The 22,471-nt window shown below is 54.9% G+C and overlaps 2 protein-coding genes across 6 annotated transcripts in view; both read left to right on the top strand.

Moving 5' to 3' along the window:
• The window catches only part of AP2B1 (adaptor related protein complex 2 subunit beta 1), a 77,674-nt gene extending 68,644 nt beyond the window's left edge, over nt 1-9,030 (top strand). For all 4 annotated transcript variants that reach the window (XM_030472221.1, XM_030472223.1, XM_030472219.1 and 1 more), the window contains 2 exons: nt 7,357-7,511; nt 8,527-9,030. In XM_030472221.1, the coding sequence (XP_030328081.1) occupies nt 7,357-7,511; nt 8,527-8,601 (230 nt within the window). In that variant the 3' untranslated portion in view covers nt 8,602-9,030. The remainder of the gene's footprint in view (nt 1-7,356; nt 7,512-8,526) is intronic.
• A 4,299-nt stretch (nt 9,031-13,329) lies between these two features.
• On the top strand, nt 13,330-22,110 carry RASL10B (RAS like family 10 member B). 2 transcript variants are annotated; one of them, XM_030472863.1, is made up of 4 exons: nt 13,330-13,774; nt 15,704-16,036; nt 18,355-18,479; nt 19,276-22,110. In XM_030472863.1, exons 2-4 carry the CDS (start codon nt 15,821-15,823, stop codon nt 19,544-19,546), a joined length of 612 nt encoding a protein of 203 aa, XP_030328723.1. In that variant the 5' UTR covers nt 13,330-13,774; nt 15,704-15,820; the 3' UTR covers nt 19,547-22,110. The 2 variants fall into 2 exon arrangements, with proteins under 2 accessions (XP_030328723.1, XP_030328722.1); XM_030472862.1 differs by having other exon boundaries at nt 13,343-13,774; nt 18,435-18,479.
• Nucleotides 22,111-22,471: the final 361 nt, after the last annotated feature.

The following is a 22,471-nucleotide window of genomic DNA, read 5'->3' as shown; positions in this document are numbered from 1 at the left end:
AAAAGAAGTGTCCCTGTTGATTACAAACCCCGTAACCTTTTCATTCTCTCCTGTCTATTACACGATAAATATCCTCTTGCTTCAATTGCAGACAGAAACTATGGGTCTCTTTGTGCTCGTAATTATTACTATTTTGGAATATAAAAGATGGAGCCTGCGAGGGGGGAAAAAATAGCAGCTGTTGGACCTTATGACTTGATTTCACTGTGGGGTTTCAAATGAGAACAACCTCTGCGCCTCCCCCACTCCTCCCTCTTCTCCTGACAAGCTTGGCATAGCTTCTCCCCTGCACTGCAGTGCTGCTGCTGGTAGTGCCTCCTGCCCTGGTCGTGCCCTACCTGTGCTGTCCAGGGCTCTTTGGATCTCAAATCAGAATTGTTGGTAACGTCTAGTGTGTCTGGCACTGGGCTGTTGCAGTGCTGGCTAGTGGAGGGTGTAGTTAGGAGGGAGAGAAGGGGTGTGCATGGCTGGGAAGATGAGCACTGTGATCCTGCAGCCTGGCCTGAGCCCCCTTCTCCCTCTGAGACCATTCAGGAAGGGTTTGCCAGTTCAAGACCAGACTGCTTGCCCAGGCCTGCCTGAATTGGTGATGCTCAGTGGAGAACATGTTACTAGCTTGCAGGGAGAGCACGGGAATGCCGGGTGGTTTCTCTGCAGTGGTATCCGCAGCCATTGCCAGGACTCAGGTGGGAAGAGGCTTCTCTCAGTGCTTTAGCAAGAGCCCTGGATGCAGTGCCTCTCCTGCGCACAGTCCATCACTCGGGATGCTCGGGGGTGTGCAGGACCTGCCAGCCTCTTTGGCTTATGTACGAGAGAAAGTGGGTCATGTCTCATAAACAGATTTCAAACACTTCCATCTGCTGAGGCTTTTGGGTTTGTGTTTTCACTGCCGACACCTCCTCCCTCTTGCAACTACATGTCCATTTCCTTCCTTGGCCACCTGGGCTTCAGAACAGAGCAGCCAATAGCTTGCAGGAGGGAAAACTAGGGAGGTCTTGTGTGCTTTGTCTTAGTCCCTTGTATTTTAACTACTAATGCAACCCTGCCTCAGTCTGCTGCTTACCTTGATTTCTTCTAAGCAGTAACCTCCTCTAGTAAGGACCAACCTAAGAGCATCAAGCCTTGCCTGAAAAGGGATCACCCCAAACCCCGTGGAGTGCTGGGCTTCCAGCATCCTCAGTGATGGTGACTTCTCACAGTGTGGCAAGTGGCTGGTGGTGCACAGCAGGGCAGAGGCAAAAATAACCTGGATGAGCTCTGTTGGCAGTTGAATCCATCTTGCTACAAGTTTATACCAGAGCAAGGGTGCATGTCTGGCCATGTGCTGCAGTAGGGCAATAGTCTTTCAAGATTCACGGTCTTGATCGCTTAAATCCAGTGAAAATAGTCTTAAGACCTCTCCTTTCTTCCAAGAATAGTAACTCTGGGTATAAAATCTTTCATCTTTGTGGAGGAAAGACTGGTTCATTTTCAAAAGACTCTCTTGTAGGAGAGGCTTAACCAGAATAAAGCTCTCAGCTTGGGCTGATGGCAGTTCTATTGTTCACTGATGAAATACCACCACGTGCAGCTCTCATATCACCACACAAAACAAGGTACACACAAGGGCTGCCGTGGCAGAGCTGCGCAGAACAAAGCCTGCAGATTTCAGTGGCTCCTGACTAAACCTTGGGAGACGCTGGGTTTTTGCAGCCCTTCAGCACAGGCTGAAAGCTTCCAAGCACTGCCAGCTCCACAGAGGTGTGCAGCCACTGTGTGAATCGTTATCCCTCCTCTCGTATCCGCTGGGATAACTAATTCATGCTTAGCGTGAGCCCACCCACTTGGTGGCGAGTCGAGGCTCGAGGACGCAGCACACCATTCATGCTTCAGTCTAACTGATTCCAGCTCAGTGCTGTGAATTAAGCTGGGAGCTGAAAATACCTCTGCTCCCAGCTGATGTGTCCTGGTCGCAGCTCTACCAGCCACTGCAATAGAGCTGCATGGCAGCAGCAAGTGATGGATGGGCAGAGCAGAGTGCCAAACGACACGTGTCTGCTGCTGGGCAGAGGGCTGAGCAGAAGTGTGGTCCCTGCACCCTCAGTGCCTGCTTTTCTAACTGTAAAGAGCCTTCACTTTCCTGCGTGCTCACATCTGTGCTGTTTGTGTGCCATGGGAGAAGTTATGTGTAGACACGCAGGAGGCCCTACCGAGCAGCTAAACAGGGGATGCTGATTTATTCAATGGAGAAACCGAAACCTGAATTCCCTTTTCTTTAAACCAAAGTGAAGTGGGCTTGGAACAGGGATTTTAGCTGTCAAGAAAAGCAGCTTCTGCATTTTGTGTACACCCAGAGCTGTCTGTCACTGTGGAACAGTCACCTTACAGCACCTCCTGTGTAAACTGCAGGCTTTTCCCCAGATTCTTTCCTTTGTTCCTTCAAGCAAAAAGGAGATAAACACAGTCCAGGAGTGGAGATGCAGTGGAGATGTGTGAATCTGTGCTCCCAGGCCTTTGTAAGTAAAAGATCCATCCTGTGCCCACAAGGCAAGCCAAATAGGATTGGCTCAAGCTTTGATGGTTTGCAATGGGGATGGCAGAAAAAGCTCCAGTCCCTGGCAGCTCACCCCATAAGAGGGCACAGAACAACCAGAAAATCTTGACTGCTGCAGGCTGAACCCCAAGATGCCAGGTTGTGGGATGAGGAGCAGGTATCCCTCAATGGTGAGAGCTTCCCACACTGATCCCAGTCTCCAGCATTTTGGTTTCCAAACAAAAAGCAAATCCTGAACCCTTGCAGGTATTCCCACAGTTCCCAGTGACTCAGTGAGAGAGGAGAGCTTAATTCTGGATGGGGGATTTGGGGCTCAGGTTCCCAGCAGCGAGAGCTGGCACTGGCCTGAGGCTGTTCTTTAGGACTGGAGCTGGATGGCTGTGGAGGAGCAAGTCTCTCTGGAGTTGTATATCGTGGGGTCAGGGTGCACTTAGGATGCACTGTACATCTTGAATTCATTAGAGCTCTTCCATATGTCTGCCTCTTAGGAAGAGGTTGTGATAGTTCCATGGAGAAAACCATGTTCTGAAATAGAACTTCTAATGGAAGCACAAGGTCAGGGTTATACCCCAACATTGTCATCTCTTACGAATCCAGTGCTAAGTTAATTGAATTGGGGAGGTTTAATGAAAATATAAGAATCTAGCGCATGAAAATAGATTCCTAGACTGTTATATCTCAAATAATCTGGGTGCAGTTGGTGTCACTGTGCCAACTGAGGTTTCCCCTGCGACTGAGCATGCGTTAGAGCTCGCTTTGCCTTGTTTACACATGCTAAGTTTGATTGACTTTTTAGGGACTGCTACATTAAGTTAAAATATACAAACCAGATTAACTACATGTTTTTCTTTCTTTAAATTCTGCTTACCCAAACCCATGGAGTGAAAGAGGGCAAGCTGACAGGAGGCAGTTAGTTGCTGTGCTGTTCAGTAGTTCTAGGAACTTTGGGTTTGCTTGTTCTGCTCCACAATTTGGTGTGAAACAACAGTTATTACTGTTTGGAGTTCATTATGGCTTTATTGGTATGCAGTGGTCACTTTGATTCTCCCTCTACTCCCCAAGTAATTTGCTAATGCTAGAACAAAGAGAAATTGGATATTCTTGCTGGAACCTGAGGGGCAATCATACTCAAGCTTCTCTGGTATGATTTTATTCTGTATGTGCAAATCTAGTAACCTGATCATTTAATAAATTATAGAACTTGTGTATATTCCATGTCTTGGAAATGAAAGTACTGTCATAATATTGACCAACGTGCCTCCCTGCTAGATCGGAGTCTGCAGATGCATTTAGTATTTCAATGCAGCTCTTGGCTGGATGCTCAGAACCATTCAGTTGTTGCTGGAAATGGCGTGGGGATGTTTCCAGCTACCACAGCATAAAATACAGTCATTAAATTTTACTCCCCAATATCCAGTGCTCGTGCAAAACACCACAAAGGTCCACGTTCAAAAAAGGTATATTGTTGGTGTTGATCCTGAGTTGTGCAAGTCCTTTGTGAAAACTCCTGTTGTTGCCAGTTGGTCGTCTTGGCTCTTTGAGTTTGGAAGTGAAATTCTTAAGCTGTAGGGGTAGAAGATTTAAGCATATCCTTTGCATTACCCAGAAGGAAAGTGCTGTTGAAAAGAATTGGATTAGTTCAGTGCAAAGGAGTAGCCCTCGTCCAGCTTTCTTCCCTGTGTGCCTGGGTTTCCATGTGTGCTCTTCAGTTGTTGGGCTGAGGCAGGGGAAGGAATTCTGTTTAAAAAGCAAAAGAAAAGGAAAACAAACAAAAACCAACCCTGAAAGATGGGCTGATGTCAGAGGCTTCTCTGGCCTTGGGCATGGGGAAATCTTTCTGTATCCTTACACTGTTCTTCAAGAAGGTTTTGAGAACAAGCACTGAGCCAAAAGAAGCAGCCCTGCAGAAAGTTGCTTAGCAAGGGCAGGCACAGACTGTGCTGACTTGCAGAAGGACTCATGGGGCTCTGGTTTGCAGTCACCAGACCCCATGTGTGTGGGGGGGGACACATAACAGCACAGTTCAGCTCTCCTCCTGCCTGCGCTGGGCACTGGCCAGGGCTCTGGTGGGTGCTGTGCTCTCACTCAGGAAGCAGCAGCCCTGCTCAGAGCTGGGCTCAGTGCTCTGCTCCCAGCAAAGATCTGCCTTTTGAAATGTAGTTATCTTTTAAAGGCTGTGCTGTCACATGGCATTAGCGGTCCTGCCTTCAGCCAGGCACAGCCTGGCACTGTTGCTTAGCAACTCTGCCCCATCTCCAAAATCCCAAATCCTGATGCTCCAGGAGGGATGGGAGCTGCTAGCTGCGGGGGAGAAGGGGTAGGCTCTCACCAGTCCCCACATCTGTGCTGAGAGAGGGGCAGGAGGAGCCAGGCAAGCCAAGCATCAGTGCTCTGGCCGGCTCACCATTGCTCTGGGGGTCTGCCTGAGACAGGGTATATTTTGGTAGGGCTTCTTGCACTCTTCAGAGGGTAACTGAGGTCAGACAAGGAGGTGGAAAACAGGCTTTCCTAGGAGTGTCCTGCCTCAGTTTCCCTCCCTGTATCCCCCTACAAGCATGTCCCTGCTTGGAAATCTGCTCCCCAGCAAAGGCAGGGCTGTTTAAGTGCAGGAGGTGCCATCAGTTGAAGGCTTTGGCATAAGAGTAGTTGCTCTGCAGCCCCATCTCACCCACTGTGCCCCCAGAGCACAGCTCCGTGGGCAGCAGGAGCACTCACTTCCTCTGCTGTGTGATGGGGTAGCAGCTCCACAGCTGCCAGAATTACAGCTTCCCAGTTGCAGCCTTGCTTCCACCCTGCACCCATGCTCCCTGCGGAATGCCTTTGCTGTGATAGCAGATGGGTAGACGGCTGCCAGCAGCTATAAGGATGGCTGGAGAAAGTCTTAAACCCTTTCCAGCAGTTCCGCTTCCAGGATACGTGTCCAGAGATACTTCAGACTCGTAAGGTTTAACCACAGCCTTTTAAAACTGGGCAAACAAAACCACATTTAATACCAACATCCCTTGCAAACAAGGATGTAGTCTCTGAGCCACTGCTTGTTGAACACTCTGCCTTTTAAAAGCCCTGGAGGCTGTTCTTGTTGGCGGGGAGGGCACAAGGAGATGGGATTTTGGGCTTTATCCGTAGTGGGTGATGTCTCTCCCAGCCATGCTCCCTGCGAGAGAGGACTGCTCTGCATTCCCCATTTCCCAAATCTGGATCAATTTGTTGTATAGAGGAGGAGTAGAGGTGGGAGGAGGAGACAGAGGGAATGAGGGTTTTTAAGCAAAGGATCGCATTAGTTACTTATATCTGCCAGTTTCCATAGTAACTGGGGAAGAGAGAAAACCTAAATCTGAGTGTATCTGGGTAGCTGGATGCCTGAACCCTCCTCGACCCGCATGTAGCTGCTCTGAAGCCTGGGGACCAAAGAGGTGCAGCCCAGCTGCAGGCAAAGGGTCCAGGCTGCCCATGGAGCTGCTCTGCAGCTCTGGTTATCAACGCTGCCCTGGGGACAGGCAGCGGGTCCAAGTCTCTGCATTGGTGTATAGATTCGTGATGCCCTTTCTTTCCTGCTTCTACCATTCCCTGTCGCGTGTTCCCCCTCTAATCCTTCCATATACCAGCACAGCCTTGTGTCTCTTCTCAAATCCAGCACTGATGCTGGCGGATCTCAGTGTTGTTAGGTGCAGGGATGGATTAGAGCTGCACGGTCACTTTCTGCTGCTTCTCTGCTGCTGTCTTGCTCCTCTCACTCCTTGAAATGGATCCCACGTTTCCAGTCTCTTGGCTTGCAGCACAAATTGGTTTAGGGCCACTTCTCCCTCTTGCTTTCTTTCGGAAGTGCACAACCTCCTGCTAATGGCCACGCACAGACAGGATATTCCACCCTGCCCTAGCAGAGAGCTTGAACCAATTCAGTTTCTTCTGTTGGACACTAGGAATGGGAATTTGCCAGTGATGCTTTACAAGGCGGGGAATCCTCCTCCCTTAGACTCAAAGTGGGAATGTGCCCCTGTTACTGGCATCTGAAGACTGAGGTTTGCTCCATGCTGTGTTGAGAAGCCGCCCCTTTGCATCCAGAGGCCACTGATTTGGGTCTTTGTGTTCTGCATATATGCCTCTGTTCTTGTTTCTTTGAAAGGTCCCTTAGAAATAACGTGTCGTGCTTCCATCCATGCAGGTCTCCAGGTGAAATCACACATCTGTGAGTGCTGAGGTCGTACAGTGTGTTAAAACTGTATCACAGCCCTGTGATGTCTAGAGGCAGATGTCTGTGGGTTTTTACACTTTCAAGTGATGGCTTTAGAAAAAAAGGGAAGGATTTTTACTAACTTGCAGGACATCGTTTTGGCCAGAAGTGTCTGTGCGTGGTGGAAGCAGGAGGGAGCTGTCATGGTTGGGACAGGACCTTAAAACCAGGTGCCCAAGTGAGCCTCAGGCAGTGATCTTTGTTCTTCTCCATCTTGATCTTCTGGCTGCCTGGGGCTGGTTGGGGGCTGTAGATGAAGCAGAGTCCTCCTCCCCTCTGAGCTACAGGCTTGCATTGATAAAGGCAGGAAGTCCTGAGCAGCCCAGAGCAGTGAGCAGTAAGTGAAAGCCCTGCAAGATGGGCTCATCCTTCACAAGGGTTAATAGCCTGAAAGGAACGAGGTGGGTCCATGAAGCAAACTGGAATTTTTTCTCCTTGTGTCATGTCTGCTCCTGTCCCCAGGGGAAGCTCTGGGACAGAAGTCAGCATTTCCATGTGCGCTTGCATCCTGGGAATGCTCCTCTGGGCTCTCCTGTCTCTGCAGATGATGAATCTGAATTAACAGATGTGTTTTTCTTCTCTCTCTCTGAAGACACTGTCTCCAGCAAACTGCAGAATAACAATGTCTACACCATTGCCAAGAGGAATGTGGAGGGTCAGGACATGCTCTACCAGTCTCTGAAACTCACCAACGGCATCTGGATCTTGGCTGAGCTTCGCATTCAGCCGGGGAACCCAAACTACACGGTGAGGTGTTGGACTGCAGAGGGCATGTGGTGCAGGCTGGGATCTTTAACTCACATCACACAGAGAGTGATTTCTCCCTGCTTTGCCTAATGTGTTTGTTTTGTTGGGGGGATCCTGTTAATTGACGGGGGGAGGTTAGGAATGCCCACTGAACTGGGGAAAACGAGTGAGGAACAACAGAATTCCACTGCTCTGCTACCAGTGAGCTGGGATAATGCCCGCTCAGCAATGAGCAGCTACTTGCCAAGGTTACCCAGAGATAAAGCCAAGAGACATTAGCGAGGAAGCATTGCCAGGATGCCCTTCCCCCTCTCACAAACAAGGACAAATTTATGCCCTGCCGCGTTCCCACGGCGCAGACCGGCTGTCTGGATGTCACAGCCTCTTTGGCCTTGTGCTGGCATCAGCCTGGCGCTGCTGGGAAGGTGCCTCTGTCCTGTAGCTGTTCTGGGGACTTGCGTGTCTGAGCATCCTGGTATTAGAGGATTTAGCTCCTGTTGGAAGCTGTTCCAGGAGTTTCAAGAGGAATCCATGGTCTGATGACCTGGGTGGAAGTGAGCGTTAGAAGGTGTTTGCACAAGGATTGATGCTACGAACGTGGTCTCAGCCTGATCCTTGCCTTAAAGAGGGGTGACAGCAGCCAAATTTGTGTCCATCAGGACTGAGCCTCCAGGTTTAGTGCTGTGACTTACAGCGTGAGAGCAAGCAAATCTCTTGTCTCAAATTTGGGGCAACATCTCCTTCCTTCATGCCTGCAGAGGCACATACATTTGTAAAGGGATTTGGGAACCCCACAGCGGGAGTTTGCTTTCAGGTACCTCCTTCTGCTTGTAGCAAGCTCTGAAAAGGCAATTTGGTGACAAAGGAGAAATATTCTGGTTGACTGTCATCAGCCACATCCGTGATGTGTCCAAGCCGTGCTGTAGGTCACACCTTTCCTGTTGCTTTCATGGAGATGGTAGGAAGCTTCTGCCTTCCTTTGCACCACCACTAACCTCTCCTCTCCTCTTTGCAGCTCTCCCTGAAATGCCGAGCTCCCGAAGTGTCCCAGTACATCTACCAGGCCTACGATGCCATCTTGAAAAACTAACAGGAGTTCAGCCTGTGCCTCACCCTGCGGAAGGAGGGGGGAGAAAGGGGTCCCCAGGTCCTCCTTCACCACTAACGCAGGGAAAAGCACTCTTAACTGGAAGCAGCTGTATTCATGTGTAGGGTGTCAGTCAAAGGCACTGATTAAAGGTAGCAATTAGTATCCACGTGCTAATGATGATAGGGAACAAACCCCTTTGGTATTTTTAGCGTCCATGGAGTTTGTAACCACTGCTTCGACTACTCCCACGTCCCCCTCGCCCCTCACTCCTTGTCCGTTCTCGTGGGCTTCTCCATTTTGTGCCAATGTTCAGTGTTTTCTAAATGGCTTTAGGCGTAGTTCCGATTTTGTAAACTCATTGGTAAAAAGAAACAAGCAAAAACCCATCCGTCGGCTCATTAAAACAAGGCAAAAGTGTCGAAAACACAACACTGCACTTTATTTTCTATTTTTATACTTTTGGGGGTTTTGATTTTTGGTTTGGTTTTTTTTTTGAGTTTTTCTATTGGAATTGGCTTAAAGGGAAGGTGATTCCAAGGAAGTATTGGGGGAGCCCTGCAGGGATGTCAGGCTCTGGCAGGGTGAGCACAGCCTCGGGGAACTAGGAACAGAGCCATCAGTTTGGTCCGTGGAGGCGGATGGAGCCCTACAGAGGGGTTTTTTATTACACTCGTGCTGACAGCCTCAGCTCTGCTTTTGATGGTGTTTTCACTCCAACCATCTCCCTGGCTCATTAGCTGCTGATTGGAGAAGTGAGGCTGCTTTTGCATGGGGAGGAGCTGCAGACCTGGGTTGATAACAGGACAGCGGTGGATGAAATGAAGGAATAGAGCCCACTCTTAGAGAAAACGGCTCTTGCCAGAGCTCCAGGTACGGTCTCTGCATCCTCACCCAGCTGCAGCCTCTCTTCTTGTTCTTCCCGTGCCTGCTATGGCCAAACTGCCTTCTCAGCCATCCCCTGAGCTGTGCCACCTTCACCCAGCGCTGTGCTAACCCCTGAGGCTCGTGGTGGTAAATCCAGCTGTGCCCCTGCACAGGGGGGTTGCTGCTGGCAGTGTTTTTGGTGCCACAGGGAGTGGAGCTCCTTCTCCCTGTTCCCATGCTGTCCCCCAAAACCCAGGCCATGGTGTGATGGGAGATAGTTTGGGCTTGTGGTGTTTGCACCCTGCCTGCCTGGGGCCTTCAGGCTGGGCTGAGGGTCAAGCAGATGGTGGAAGTGTTTCTTCCATGTGCAACTTGGCTCTTTGTGCCCAGAGGCACACGGTAACACAGGGGCCGGTTGGGTTCCTGCTCTCCCTCTCTGTCCTGAGCAGCCCCATGCCCTGGCCCCTCTTTTCCCATCTTTCCTTAGGGCCAGGACTGCTTCCCTTTCCAGTCCCTGGCTGTGGACTTGCCACATTGCAACCACTAAGTGCTGCAGCAACAGCAGTGAAAGCAAAGCCTCTTGCATGTCCTTGCTCCGTCCATAGCTTGTCCTGCTTAAACCAAGCCACTAACCAGAGCAGCTTTGCCCTCCCCAGCATGCTTTGATGCCATCTACTCCCCAGCAAGCAAAGCTCTTATGCATAGCAACCCCCATGTTGTCTTTTTAGATGCCACATTCAAAGTTATACATGTTTTATGGTAGGAGATAGTTCATCGGGGCTTTGGCATTGTCTGCAACCAAGAAGTCAGTGCTGGGAAAAGCTCACAGTGCCCTGGAAGAGACTCCAGCAGGGAGCTGAGGAGCTCCAGTTAGAGCTGCAGGACCTCAAGGAAGGTGATGTCTCTCTGTTAGGAACCCCTGTGTTCTGGCTGGGGGAAAAGTGGGGCAGAGCTGGAGCAATCCAGCCCTTGAGCCCTGCCTGTGTGTGCTGGAGGTGATTTGCAGAGCATCCTGCAGAGATTGTTCATAGAGCAAGTACAGAAGCACCAGTGTGATGCTGTGTCGGGGCAGGGAGAAGGGCGTAGCTTTGATGCGAGGAGGGGTTGCTGAGCACCCCCTTCTCTTGCCTCATTTCCCAGCTTTTTGGGTGCACGGGTGTCTCTGCACTGCAGGGCAGAGCCTGGGCTCGCTCGGTGGTGTTCGCCCTGCTCATCCGAGTGTTGGCCGCGTAGTTGTGTTGCTCTTCAGGCTTTAGCTGCCCTCCGTGTCAATAAACTCATTTCCACGATGCTGTGGCTGTGCGTGGCTCTGTGGGGCTGGGAAGAGGATCCAAGTCCTGTGCTTTTGGCACTGCCTGTGGGAGCAGGCAGGGCTGAAGGCTGCATTCAGTGGGAAGGAGGCTGTTTGTTCACCGGAGCCTTTCATCCTCATTTCACCAGCCATTTCTACAGCAGAGACACCTCCAAAATGGGGGCTTTCAGGACAAGGAGGCAGCAATCATTCTCACACCTCTGCCTCCAGCTGCTGCTCTCTTCTCATCTCAAAAGGCAGCAGGAAAAGGGCCCTGGCTTGCAGGGGGCACTGGCACCTTATCACAAATGGCTGCTGATAGGGAGCAGAAGATGGATGTACCCATTTAGCCCTTGCTGGGCCCCAGGTGGGCTCTGCGTAATGGGACCTGCTTTCCCTGCAGCGGAATGATAGAATCGTGACAGTCGGAGATGCATTTGGACTGCCTTGGACTGGTGGTGGTGTTTTCCAGAGGGTTTTCCCATCACTGGTCGTGTCTCAGGCTGTGAAACCTCTGCATGGGGCCAGAGCCAAGTTCGGGCAGCCCCAGACTCAGCCTTGGAGTGGCCAGAAATGCAGCAACACAAGCAGCAGAGCAGCTCCATCCCTCTCCCTGTCCAGCCTTTGTGGCACTTGGAGACGAGGCCAAGGGCCTGGGGTGCTCTGTGTTGGGGTGTTTTTGTGTTAGAAGCTGGTGTATGTCTGTAGCAGCAGTAACAGGCTGGTTTGGGGTCACTGGTGGTGCTGTTGTGTCCGTTCATGCATCCCTCATGTGCCTGGGATGGGATGGAGTGGTCGTTGCCCACTGTGGGTCTGCTCCTGCCGTGGTGCTGGGGATGAGCCTGGGGCAGCATTTGGCCCAACAAAAGCTGCTGTAGATGCTGAGGTCTGTGCTGTGTTGGCCGCTGTCCCTCTCATGCCATATGGCAAAGGGAAAGGTTTCTCCCTCCCTCCCTGTTCTGCAGGGGCTCCCTGGGGAGGAATGGGTCTTTCCTGCTGCTCTGGATTTGCAGCAGGCTCATGGCCCGTAAATGGGGACACGCTGACCCCAGGCCATGCTGTACCTTGCAAACTGGGTTTGCTTCATTGTCATCATTAGCCTGCAGTACCAGGAGCCCAAGGGACACCAGAGCTCCCTGGGCTGGGAACTGCCACAGGGATGGATGGTCCCCACATCTTCCCCCTTCCTGAGGCCCACACTGTGGGGCAGAGACCCCTGGGTGCTCTGGCTGGAGATGCTGTGCTGGATGGGCTCACCCCAACCCCTGCTGCTCCTTGCACCCGTCCTGCTCCATGCTGGTACCTGTGCACCGGCCAGCACCGGGTGACAGCAGGTCCCTGAGCTCACGATGCAGTGTGGGATGAGGATTTTAGGAGCTGACCACGTGCCAGGACACGGGAGCTCTTTGATGGATGGTTTTAGGTTTGCGTCGGATAAAACTCGCAGCCAGTGGGGACGTGCCGGGATCCAGGATCCAGCCCCGCTCCCCTCCCCCTTCCCTCCTATATTAAATTTCACACGTAAAACTGCAAGTGAAGAGCATCTTTGAGGGAATTGCTAAAAATAGCCCCGAGGCTGGAGCCTGGGTTGTGCGTGAGAGTTCATGAGCAGCCACGATCCCTGCCCTTGCCCAGCAATGTTCCAGGGCTCTGGGCTGCTTTATGGTGATGCAGAGAAGGGAGCTGGCGAAGCAGAGCAGCATCTAGGGCTGGTAATAACCCTCAGGGACACGTCAATACTTCCCTAGCTGTGAGCATCAGGCAGCTCCACAGCGAAATAAGCCTCAGATGAAAAGCCTGGGTGTAACGTGAGGCACGAAGCAGCTCTGACTCCCTTTGCCTCTTGGTGTGGAGTGGCACAAAGGCTGTCCCGCGTTTTGCCCTTGTCCCCCTGCGCTGTGGGGCTGTGTCTGCTGTCCCCGTTTCTTCCAGGAGGGATATGGCAGTGTGTTTCCCCCTCCTCACCCCGGAGAAGAGCCCCTGGAGATGATGTTTTCCCTGGTGCTGATGAGGCTGGAGGGATCCCAGACATGCTGTGGCCAGTGCTGGGCTCAGCCAAGCCTGTGTGACCACAGCCAGACCCATGGAGACACCCTGGTGCTTACTGGTGTCAGGGTGACCTGCGGTGGGTTCGGGTTCTGCTTCGAGGAGCAGAGAGCTGCAGGGAGCCCATCGGCAGCGTGTCCTGAGGGCCTGGGCCACGCTTCCAGAGCTGTGACTAGCATCTTCCTCACTGTCCAGCCTGCAGGTAAATGCTTGGTGTGGGGTGTCCCAAAAACACAGGCACTGCAACAGAAGTGTCCTTCCCTTGGTGGGGCCTGGCAGCACCCAGGGACAGCGGGACAGGGGCCTGGTGCATCGGGGATGAGGTGATGTGCTGAGAGCATAGGCAGCAGCGGTGTCAGAGGAGGAAAGGGCTCCTGGGGGGGGTCCTACCCCCGTCCCCAAAGGAGTCCTCGGCGGGTCCCACGGGTTGGGCATGAGGGCACAGACACCGCTGGGTGCCGGGGAGGGAAAGGCTGAGGGTGTTGCACCCAGCACACTGCAGGGGGGACATGGGAGGGTCTTTTCCCATCGGCACCTCCCCAGAGCCCCGGGAGAAGCCGCTGTCCCTCCTGGCTTCCTGCGACTCGGTCTGGGCATTCCCTGCCTCCTTTCCCGGGCGCTGCCTCCTTCCTTGCCTGGCCACTGCCTGCATCCCTCCTCGGGCATCCCCTGCATCCCCGCCTGGGCAGAGCCTCCCTTCCCTCCCCGGGCTCTGCCTGCATCACTCCCGAGCATCGCCGCCTGCATCCCCGCCTGAGCGGTGCCTGCCTCCCCCCGGGCGCTGCCTCCATCGCCGGCGCCGCCCGCCCCGTGCCTCGGCCGGGCTCCCCCGCCGCCGCCCGGCCCCTCGGTATCGCCGCGCCGGGCCGGGCCGGGCCGAGGCTCTGCAGCGGGGCCGCCCGCTCCGCTCCGGGCTCGCCGCATGGCTCCGCCGCCAGCCGGGGCGCCGCCGGCCCGGGCCGCCGCTGCCAGGTAGGGGGGGACCCGCCGGGAACGGGGAAGGGGGAGGACAGGGGCAAAGTTGCCGCTGGGCAGGGCCGGGGGACGGCGGGGAGCCGGGTCCGGAGGGGGTCCCCAGCGAAAGTTGAGCGCCGGTGCTCCCCGGTCCCCCCTTCCCCGCCGGCCTGGGGGGTGCTCGTGTGTCCCCGGTACCCCCCGAGCTCCTCCAGCCCCAGCGCCCCGGTGCCGGTGATGCTGCGCTGCCCGCCGCGGAGAGCATTCCCCGGGTGCGGGGTCAGGGCTTGCGGGGGGCAGCGGCTGCCCCAAGGTCGCGCCGGGGCCGGGGCCCCCTCCCCTGGGGCAGCCTCCCCCTCGCCACCCGCTCCCACCGCGTCCCCGCTCCGCGCCTCGGCTTCCCACAGAGCCGGGCTGGTCGGGATGCGATGCTTTGGGGTGCAAAAACTTCCTGGGGTCGGCTTGGCGCATGCATGGCCCCCGGGTGCCAGCCCGGAGGGTAATGGGGTTTTGGGGGTGGCTCAGCCCGCTCCGGGGTGCAGGGTCTCGGCCCTGACACTCCATCGCCCTCCAGCCCCGCATTGGAGCTGGGGTTTGTGGGGTTGTCCCTGCAGCAGGGTGGCCCCCGGGGACTTGCAATGACAGTGCTTTCTGCGGGTGGAGAGAGGCCCCAGCAGGGCCGGTGTGGGGGCTCCTGCACCCCCGTGTCCCTATGGAACCACTCCTGGGGTTGGGGTGAGCGGGTCCCCGAGGGCAGCAGCACCCCAGGGGTGCACCCCAGCAGCATGTGCCATGCATGTGCCATGGTCCCCAGCCCAGGGCACAAACCTGCTGCTGCCCTGGGGCTGGGTCAGGCCCTGCCAGCCCCCAGCCTTGCTGTGAGGAGGGTGAGGGATGGTGGGAGCCATGGCCCAGCTTGGGGGACCGCAGGAAGCCCGGCAATCCCGGCACCCAGCAGCCAGGACATCCATGTCCAAGCTCTCCAGGGGCAAATGCCTTCATCAATCAGGACAGGGTGGTTTGAACCTGCTGCTTTCTGCCAGCTCAGGGACCGCTGCCCTGTGCTTTGGGGATGGTTTTCAGGGAAAATGGACCAGAGCATCACAAATTGGTAAAAACATCCACACTCTGGGATAAAGCACAAGCCGCTTCCTAATGATGGGAGCAAGCAAAAGTGGGACTCAGCCCCTCACCCTCACCGTTTCCATCACAGCTTCTGGTTGGGAACCTGGGGCCAGCAGGTGTTTGGGCTCCTTGTCTCTGCTCCTTCATCCTTACGTGTGGGTTATCACCCTGTGCCCCCCCTGCACATGTGGCCCTGCCCCGGGTCTGTCTGGCCTCAGCACATGTGCCAGCAGCCCTTGGGCTCACCCCGTCAGCTGGCTCAGAAATTAGCCTTCATCAAGTTAATTGCCAAACTGCTCAAAGCCTGGAATTAAATGTTAAAGCTGTTGTTCACCAGCACAGAGTGATCTCCCCCCTGCCCCAGCAAAAGGCAATTCCAGCTGTCCAAGCAGAGCGAAGATGGATTCGCCGGCTTGGGGCAGCACTGGGATGGAGCAGGCAGTGGCAGTCCCCATGGGTGCTGTGGGATGAGTCCCCAGCACAATCTGAGCCCCCAGTGCTGCAAATCCTGAGCCACATAGTCCCTTTCCTGGACGTTTCCCTGCGCTGGTACCAAAAGGGCTGAATAATGGAGATCCTTCCTGGGATAAAGTTCACTCAGATCCCAGCTCTCCTTGGCTCTGCAGGGTGGGAGCCTCCGAGGGGGACCCTGAGGTCTCACAGTGCCAATGCCCCTGCTGGGGCCATTGCTCAGCCCTGGGGGTTGCTCCTGCTCCCCGAGGACAGATAAACCCTTTCCCATTGGAAACACATCACCTGAAGCAATAGCGAGGGGTGCCAGGGCACCTCTAGGATCTGACCATCTTCTCCTTGGCCTTGCAGTGACAGGCAGTCCCGCAGGGGAAATGCATCCTGAATGGGGCTGAGGCCCCCTGCGTGGGAATATGCAGCCTCGGCCCCGCAGGGGCAGCACCAGGGCAGCGGCCGGCGCGCGGCGGCATGGTGGCAACGTTCAAGATCGCCGTGCTGGGAGCGCAGGGCGTGGGCAAGAGTGCCATAGTGCGGCAGTTCCTCTACAACGAGTTCAGCGAGGTCTGCGTGCCCACCACGGCCCGGCGCGTCTACCTGCCCGCCGTCGTCATGAACGGCCACGTCCACGACCTGCAGATCATGGACTTTCCCCCCATCACCGCCTTCCCCGTCAACACCCTGCAGGTAGGGGTGCACCGGCTCCGTGCGATGGCACCTCCGTGTTTGGGGGGTCTCCAGTGACCTCTGTGGGGTTTTGCTGTAGAACCCTGTGGGATCCTGGTTCCTTCTCTTCAGGGGATGCTTCTCCCTCCACTTGCTAAAGCTGGTGTGAGGGTTCGCATCCTCATGGCTACTGGCTGAGTAGGCCCAGGGTAAAGTGTCTTTTAAAGCTTTCTCTCCTAAAATGATGGCAAATGTGGGAGGGATGGTGTTCCTCTGGTGATGCCCATGGTCCCATCCAGCTGCGTGATGGATCCCAGTGCTCTCTGGCTGTCAAAGCCAACACCAGGAAAGGGCTGGGGGAGAGCATTTGAGTGAGAACCAGGAGTTCCTGGAGAGCCAGACCCCGATGCATCCACTGCCCAAACCAAGCAGAGCAGGGCTGCACATCCCCTCCTTGTGTGGTTGTCACTCCCCAAGCATTGCCTGTGCTTGTCCAGAGCATTGAGCCCACCAGCACCTCCTCAAACCCCCCTCAGGTACCTCCAGAACAGCCCCAAAAGGCAGCTTGGGCTCATAAAGCATTGCCACCAGTGCTGGCTGCTTCAAGGGGGTTTAATGGGGAAGAAGGGAATTTTAGGCTTATGCCATAGCCCCATCCCAGGAGCTGTGGGAAAAGGAGCTGGAGGTTCCCAGCCTTGCTGGAGGGCAATGGGGCACCTCCATAGGAGCTGAGCTCTCTTTTATATTTAATCAGTATAATTATATCTCTCTGGTGCCCCATGGGGACGGGGTTATGGGGCCTTGTAGTGCTCCTGCCCTGTGCTGTCAGGCAGGAGGTGAAGTGAGAGCTCCAGGGGCGAGGAGGAGGTTTAGAATTAATCGGTGTGCACAGGGAACGAAAGGTCAGCGCGAGAGACAGCCCGGAATAGCAAAGGGTAATGTATTGACACGGCAGTGCCACTGCCATACTCGATTAACTCCCTGCCTTGCTGTGCTCGAGAGGAGGCAGCCGGTGGGAACAGATGGAGGTTTCCCGGAAAGAGAGGCTGGGCACAGGGATGGCTCCAAGGGGAAAGAAGAGGATTGCAGTGGGGGATACGGCTCTGTTTGCTGGGAGGCATCGCTGGGCTCTGCTCCATGCCCAGGAGCAGCATCCCTGCGGTGATGTGCTGGGAGAGGAGCAGGAGCTGGTGGCTTCCCAACATCCCGCTCCCACATGGGACCCTCCTCCAGCCTTGAGCATCCCGGAAAACCTGCCCACACAAGGAAAATCATCCCGACATCATGGCACCGGAGCAAGCTGCACCCCAGTGTGGTGGAATAGCTGCAATTTATGGATCTCCCAGGTGTATCAGGACTGAGACACTGCTGCTCCATCCGCCTGCATCACTCTGACAGCGAGGAGCTGCACAGCATCTCCTTCCCTTGGTGTCCCAGCTCCTTCCCGTGCTGCAGTCTGCGATGGAGACCAACCCGCATCTAAAACTTTCCTCTTCCCAGTTCCCTTCAGTCCTAGCTCTTGCTTTGCATCATCCCGATGATAAACTCAGCAAAGGGATGATTCATGGTACTAAAGAGGTTTGCTCAGGAGAAGTGATGCCTGTCCTCTTCGGTGCATCTCCAGTGGTGCTCAGGAGGGTTTGTGGGGCTGTCAGCATGGGCTGCCATTCCCGGTACTGCTGCTGCACTGGGAAAGTGGCTGGAAGTGGGACAGATCCCATAGCATGGGAAAAATAATCCTGTTATTTCTGGAAACCCAAAGCTTTCCTAACAACATGTATTTCTTACAGCTCCACATTTTGGCTGTGGAGAGGCCACCCCCACCTGCCTCTGCCCTGGCTCCCAATCCCACAGAGCCCACAGCAGCCACTGCTCCTCTCCTGTCCCCATGTCCCCTCCAAACAACCCTGCTGTCACCTTCCCCATCTGACCCATAAGGATGGGGATGCATCCTCAGCATCCTCCTCACCTGCAGACCAGGGTGCCTCACTGATTAACACACCTCATTAGCAGCTCTGGAGGATGAAGCTTTTACATCCAGGGCAAGGGCTGCATTCAGCCCTGCTCCCAGTTCACCCCTGGACCACTGGGCATTAATCCTCGCTCAAGAGAGGAATTGGGGCTGCAAATCCCATTCACTCTCCTATGGATTAACAAGGGATCTCTGGAGATGGGGTGGCTCAAGGGCTGTGGGGGCAGTCGCAGGGATGGGTGAGGGCAGAGCAGAGGTGAAATGGGTGCTGGAGACCGTGCACCCGTTGCTACCAACCCAGTGTGGGGCATCCCCCGGGCACAGCGCCGGGGCTGAGCCAGGATTGATCCCTCTCTGCACCTTGCAGGAGTGGGCGGACGTGTGTTGCAGGGGGCTCCGGAGCGTCCATGCCTACATCCTGGTCTATGACATCTGTTGCTTTGACAGCTTCGAGTACATCAAAACCATCCGCCAGCAGATCCTGGAGACGAGGTAGGGATGGCTTCACCAGAGCATGCGTCCTCCCATGGCCCTGGCAGGGCAGGATGGCTCATCCCAGCACTCCCCTGCTCTTGGCATTGGGGATGAGACATTACAGAGCAGGACAAAGCCCCTTTGTGGGGCTGGGAGCCCAAAAGCAAAACTAGACCTGAGGGCAGAAGGAGCTGGATGGAGCTTGGAGCAACCTGCTCTAGTGGAAGGTGTCCCTGCCTGTGGCAGGGGGTTGGAACTGGAGGAGCTTTAATGTCCTTTCAACCCAAACCAGTCTGGGATTCTATGACCTCAGGCAGGTATCCCCTGTGGCTGAGGGCAGCACTGGAATGGGTTGCCCAGGGAGGTTGTGGATGCTCCATCCCTGGTGGTGTTCAAGGCCAGGTTGGACAGAGCCTTGGACCACGTGGTTTAGGGCAAGGTATCCCTGCCCATGGCAGGGGGGTTGGAACTAGATGATCTTAAGGTCCTTTCCAACCCTTATGATTCTATGATTCTATGATCCCTGGGAAAGCAACTGGAGCTGGCACAATGCGGGGCTGGCCACGAAGAGGGAGCCTTGGGTGACATGGGTTAGTGTGAGGTGTCCCTGCCCATGGCAGGGGGGTTGGAACTAGATGATCTTAAGGTCCTTTCCAACCCAAACCATTCTGTGATTCTATGATTTTAAGAGGAGTCACATCCCTCTTGGCAAGCCAAAGCCAAGAGCTGGTTTGGGATGGGTTGGAGTCTGCAGGCCCATCATCACACTGTGCCCTGTCCCCTTCCATGTTCCCTCACCACCCGCTCTCCCCAGGGTCATCGGCACATCGGAGACACCCATCATCATCGTGGGCAACAAGCGGGACCTGCAGCGGGGCCGGGTGATCCCGCGCTGGAACGTCTCCAACCTGGTGAAGAAGACGTGGAAGTGCGGCTACATCGAGTGCTCGGCCAAGTACAACTGGCACATCCTGCTGCTCTTCAGCGAGCTCCTCAAGAGCGTGGGCTGTGCCCGCTGCAAGCACGTCCACACCACCATCCGCTTCCAGGGCGCCCTGCGCAGGAACCGATGCACCATCATGTGAGCCTCCCCTGCCCCTCTGGACCCCTTTGGCTGTGCCATCGTGGCCACCCATCCTTAGGGACCGCGGCTCCCCGTTGTCACCACTCAATGGGGGTGATGCTGTGGTGGAAGCGGTGCTGGAGGCACCTTGGGGTTTGCTTCTCTGCCAGCGCTGGCACCCTGCGGTGATCTATGTGGACAATGCACCTTGGACAGGGTGATGCTTGGCCATGGGCAGGAGGGTGGCCGGGATGCCTGGAGGTATCAAAGGGTGAGGGAGGACCGTGGTTAAATTGAGCCCCCCCCAAGCCTCCAGCACTCGTGGTCAAAGCTGTCCTGGGGGGGTTTGTGTCTCTGCTGTGCCTGAAATGCTGCTTGGCACCAAGGGGGTGGAGGAGATGCCTCAGGTGGTACCCAGAGGTTGGCTGTTGGGTCCATCCTTCCCTGGCATCTGCTGCCTACCATCACCTGCCTCCGGGAAGGGAATTACACTTCCATCCTACACGGTGGAGATGGGAGTCCCCCTTACAGAACTGGGGTTTCTCTCCTAAGGGCAGCGCAGCCTCCAGCAAGAGGCCGGGTTACACGGGCTGTCATGGGTCAGATTTCCAGGTGGAATTTCTGGATGAAAGCAAGAAAGGAGGGAGGAAAACACTAAAATAGAGCCCCCATCCTGCCCCTTACATCCCCTGGGTGCTGGGTGCTGCTTCCCCAAGGCCTTGAGCCCCCCTTCTGCCCCAATTCAGCCAAGGAAGGCTCCTCCTCCGACGGCCTGTGGCACACCAAATAACCCCGGAACGCTGCTTGCCAGGCAGGTCACCCCTCCGCTACCTCGTGTCCCAGGCTCAGAGGGCTTCAACCAACCCCTGGTGTCCCCAGGGCAGCCCCTCACACCATCATCCCGTTCTGCGCCGGCTTTCCCATTGGGATGCTCGCCTCCATCCATGTGAGATGGCAGCGGTGCAAAGGCATCCTCCAAAGCAATAGGGACCTGGAGTTTGATTTCCAGTTGCGTTCCTTTTTCTTTCTCTCTGTCTATCTCTAATAGGAAATTGAGGCCTCATTATTAGTTTTTAATCTTTCAGCTTGTTTTTACACCAGATTGAAGCTCATCTGCGTCTTGTCCTGCAGGGTGGGTGCCAAGTGCAGCCCCTGGTAGGAAACGGTGCTGGGGTGATGTGCTGGTGAAGGGTTGTGGTTCCTCCTTCTTGGCTGCTCCCTGTGAGACATGGAGAAGTGCACCCTCACCTCCCAAAGCAGGATGTGAGGCTGGTCCATCCTCCAGCAAACCCATGTCAGTGATCTCTGGTGTAACAAGGCAATGCAGGGATTCAGCAGTGCTCTGGCAAAGGACACCAGCTCCATCTCTTCCCCCACTCCAGGTTTCCACCTCAGAGCAGCACCGCTGTGCTCTGGGTAACACTTCCTACCCAGTAGGTCCAGCTGAGCTCTGGCACGGTGTGTTTCATACCCCATCCCTGCTGTGGGGCCATGCACTGCCCTGCAACCCTGATACTGTGGGGTTTGGGGTCACCCTGTTCCTCTTTCCCACCCCCAGCACCCAAACCCCATTCCCCTTGCTCCAAAATAGTAAAATAAGGGAAAATAAAGAGAAAAGGTGGTGGAGGAACACAGTGGTTGCGAGAGCCTCCGCCGGAGGCAGGCAGTGGCACTCATCCCCATCCCTTGCCTTCATGGCAAACCGACCGGCCTTCCTCATGGCCCCCGACCTCATCACATCAGGATTTATGAACACGTGTAAGTCCATGTTATCGGTCTCTGGCTGGCTTTTACCCCTCCAAATTGTTTGAGAAGGAAACTCCTTGGTAAATGCTAATAATAAAGCATTTCTGAAGTGCTCCGATGTACACATATCAACGACTAAACCAATACATTGTTTGTTATAACCCTGTAGCCTGCAGTTTATAGCACAATTAGTTACAGGTTTTTATAGCGTCTATTTAGTATTTTGGAGAAAAAAAAAAGAAAAAGTTATAAATATAATTGTTATATTCTATTGTACTTTATAGACAAAGTTATATTAGTAACAATAACTCACTGCTTCAACAGCATTTCCCAGCTCCCTAAAAAACGAGGGCTACAAAGAGCTACTTTCCCAGGAGGAGGGGGTATGTGGGGGCACTCACAGGGAAACCAGGGCCGGGAGGTCTGGAGCATCCCAGGCTCGCAGGGATCAGAGCAGCAGCTCCAAGAACCCTGCTCCTTGCCCTACTCACACTCTTTAATACAAAGCATTACTGCTCACCCAACGCCACCCTGGTCCTGCTTAAACTAACCTGCTCCTGAGCCTGGGAGAGGCTGAGGATGTCCCCACCGCTGTCCCCAGGGTGGTGATGGGTTTCTGCCCCTGTGTGCGTGGTGCCTGGGTTCGGTCCAGCCCAGCAAGGATGCTTCTCTCTGCTCCTCCTCCTGCCTTGGTGAGTGTCCCGGTTGCCTGGACTTGGCTTTCCTTTTCCCCCTGGACTTCTTGTTGGAGATTCCCGAGGTGTCTGCACCGCCTGTAATGCCCTGCACTCCCTTATTTGAAATGGAATTAAAAATCAGGTCTGTCCCCTTTGTTCTGTACCCGCCTCGCTGCTCTTTGCCCGTGCCACCAGATTCCGCTGTCGCAGCTCTTGTACGAGAGGCAATGGGCCAGGGTGGGGGAATTTGTCTCTCCCTTGCAAAAGGAGCAGTTTTGCCAGCAGGTTTGGCATCCCCAGCGCCCCAGCACTCTGCTGCTCCTCTGCAGGGGTGTGGGTCTGCCTTGTTTCTCTCTTGGAAGATGGGGCTCTTCTGGCTCCCATGGGGCTCTCAGAGGGATGTTTGCTGTGCACGCACAGACCAGCAGCATGAATTCCCTTCACCAGCTGTGACCCCCCACCAGGATCATCCTGTGTCCCTCCCCACCCATATGGAAAAGATGCTGGAACAGAAGAGCTTTGGT

This window comes from Strigops habroptila, assembly GCF_004027225.2.
Source record: "Strigops habroptila isolate Jane chromosome 13 unlocalized genomic scaffold, bStrHab1.2.pri S16, whole genome shotgun sequence".
NCBI classification, from domain to species: domain Eukaryota; kingdom Metazoa; phylum Chordata; class Aves; order Psittaciformes; family Psittacidae; genus Strigops; species Strigops habroptila.
The sequence above is the reverse complement of the archived record's forward strand: the minus strand, read 5'-3'. Positions and strand labels throughout refer to the sequence as shown.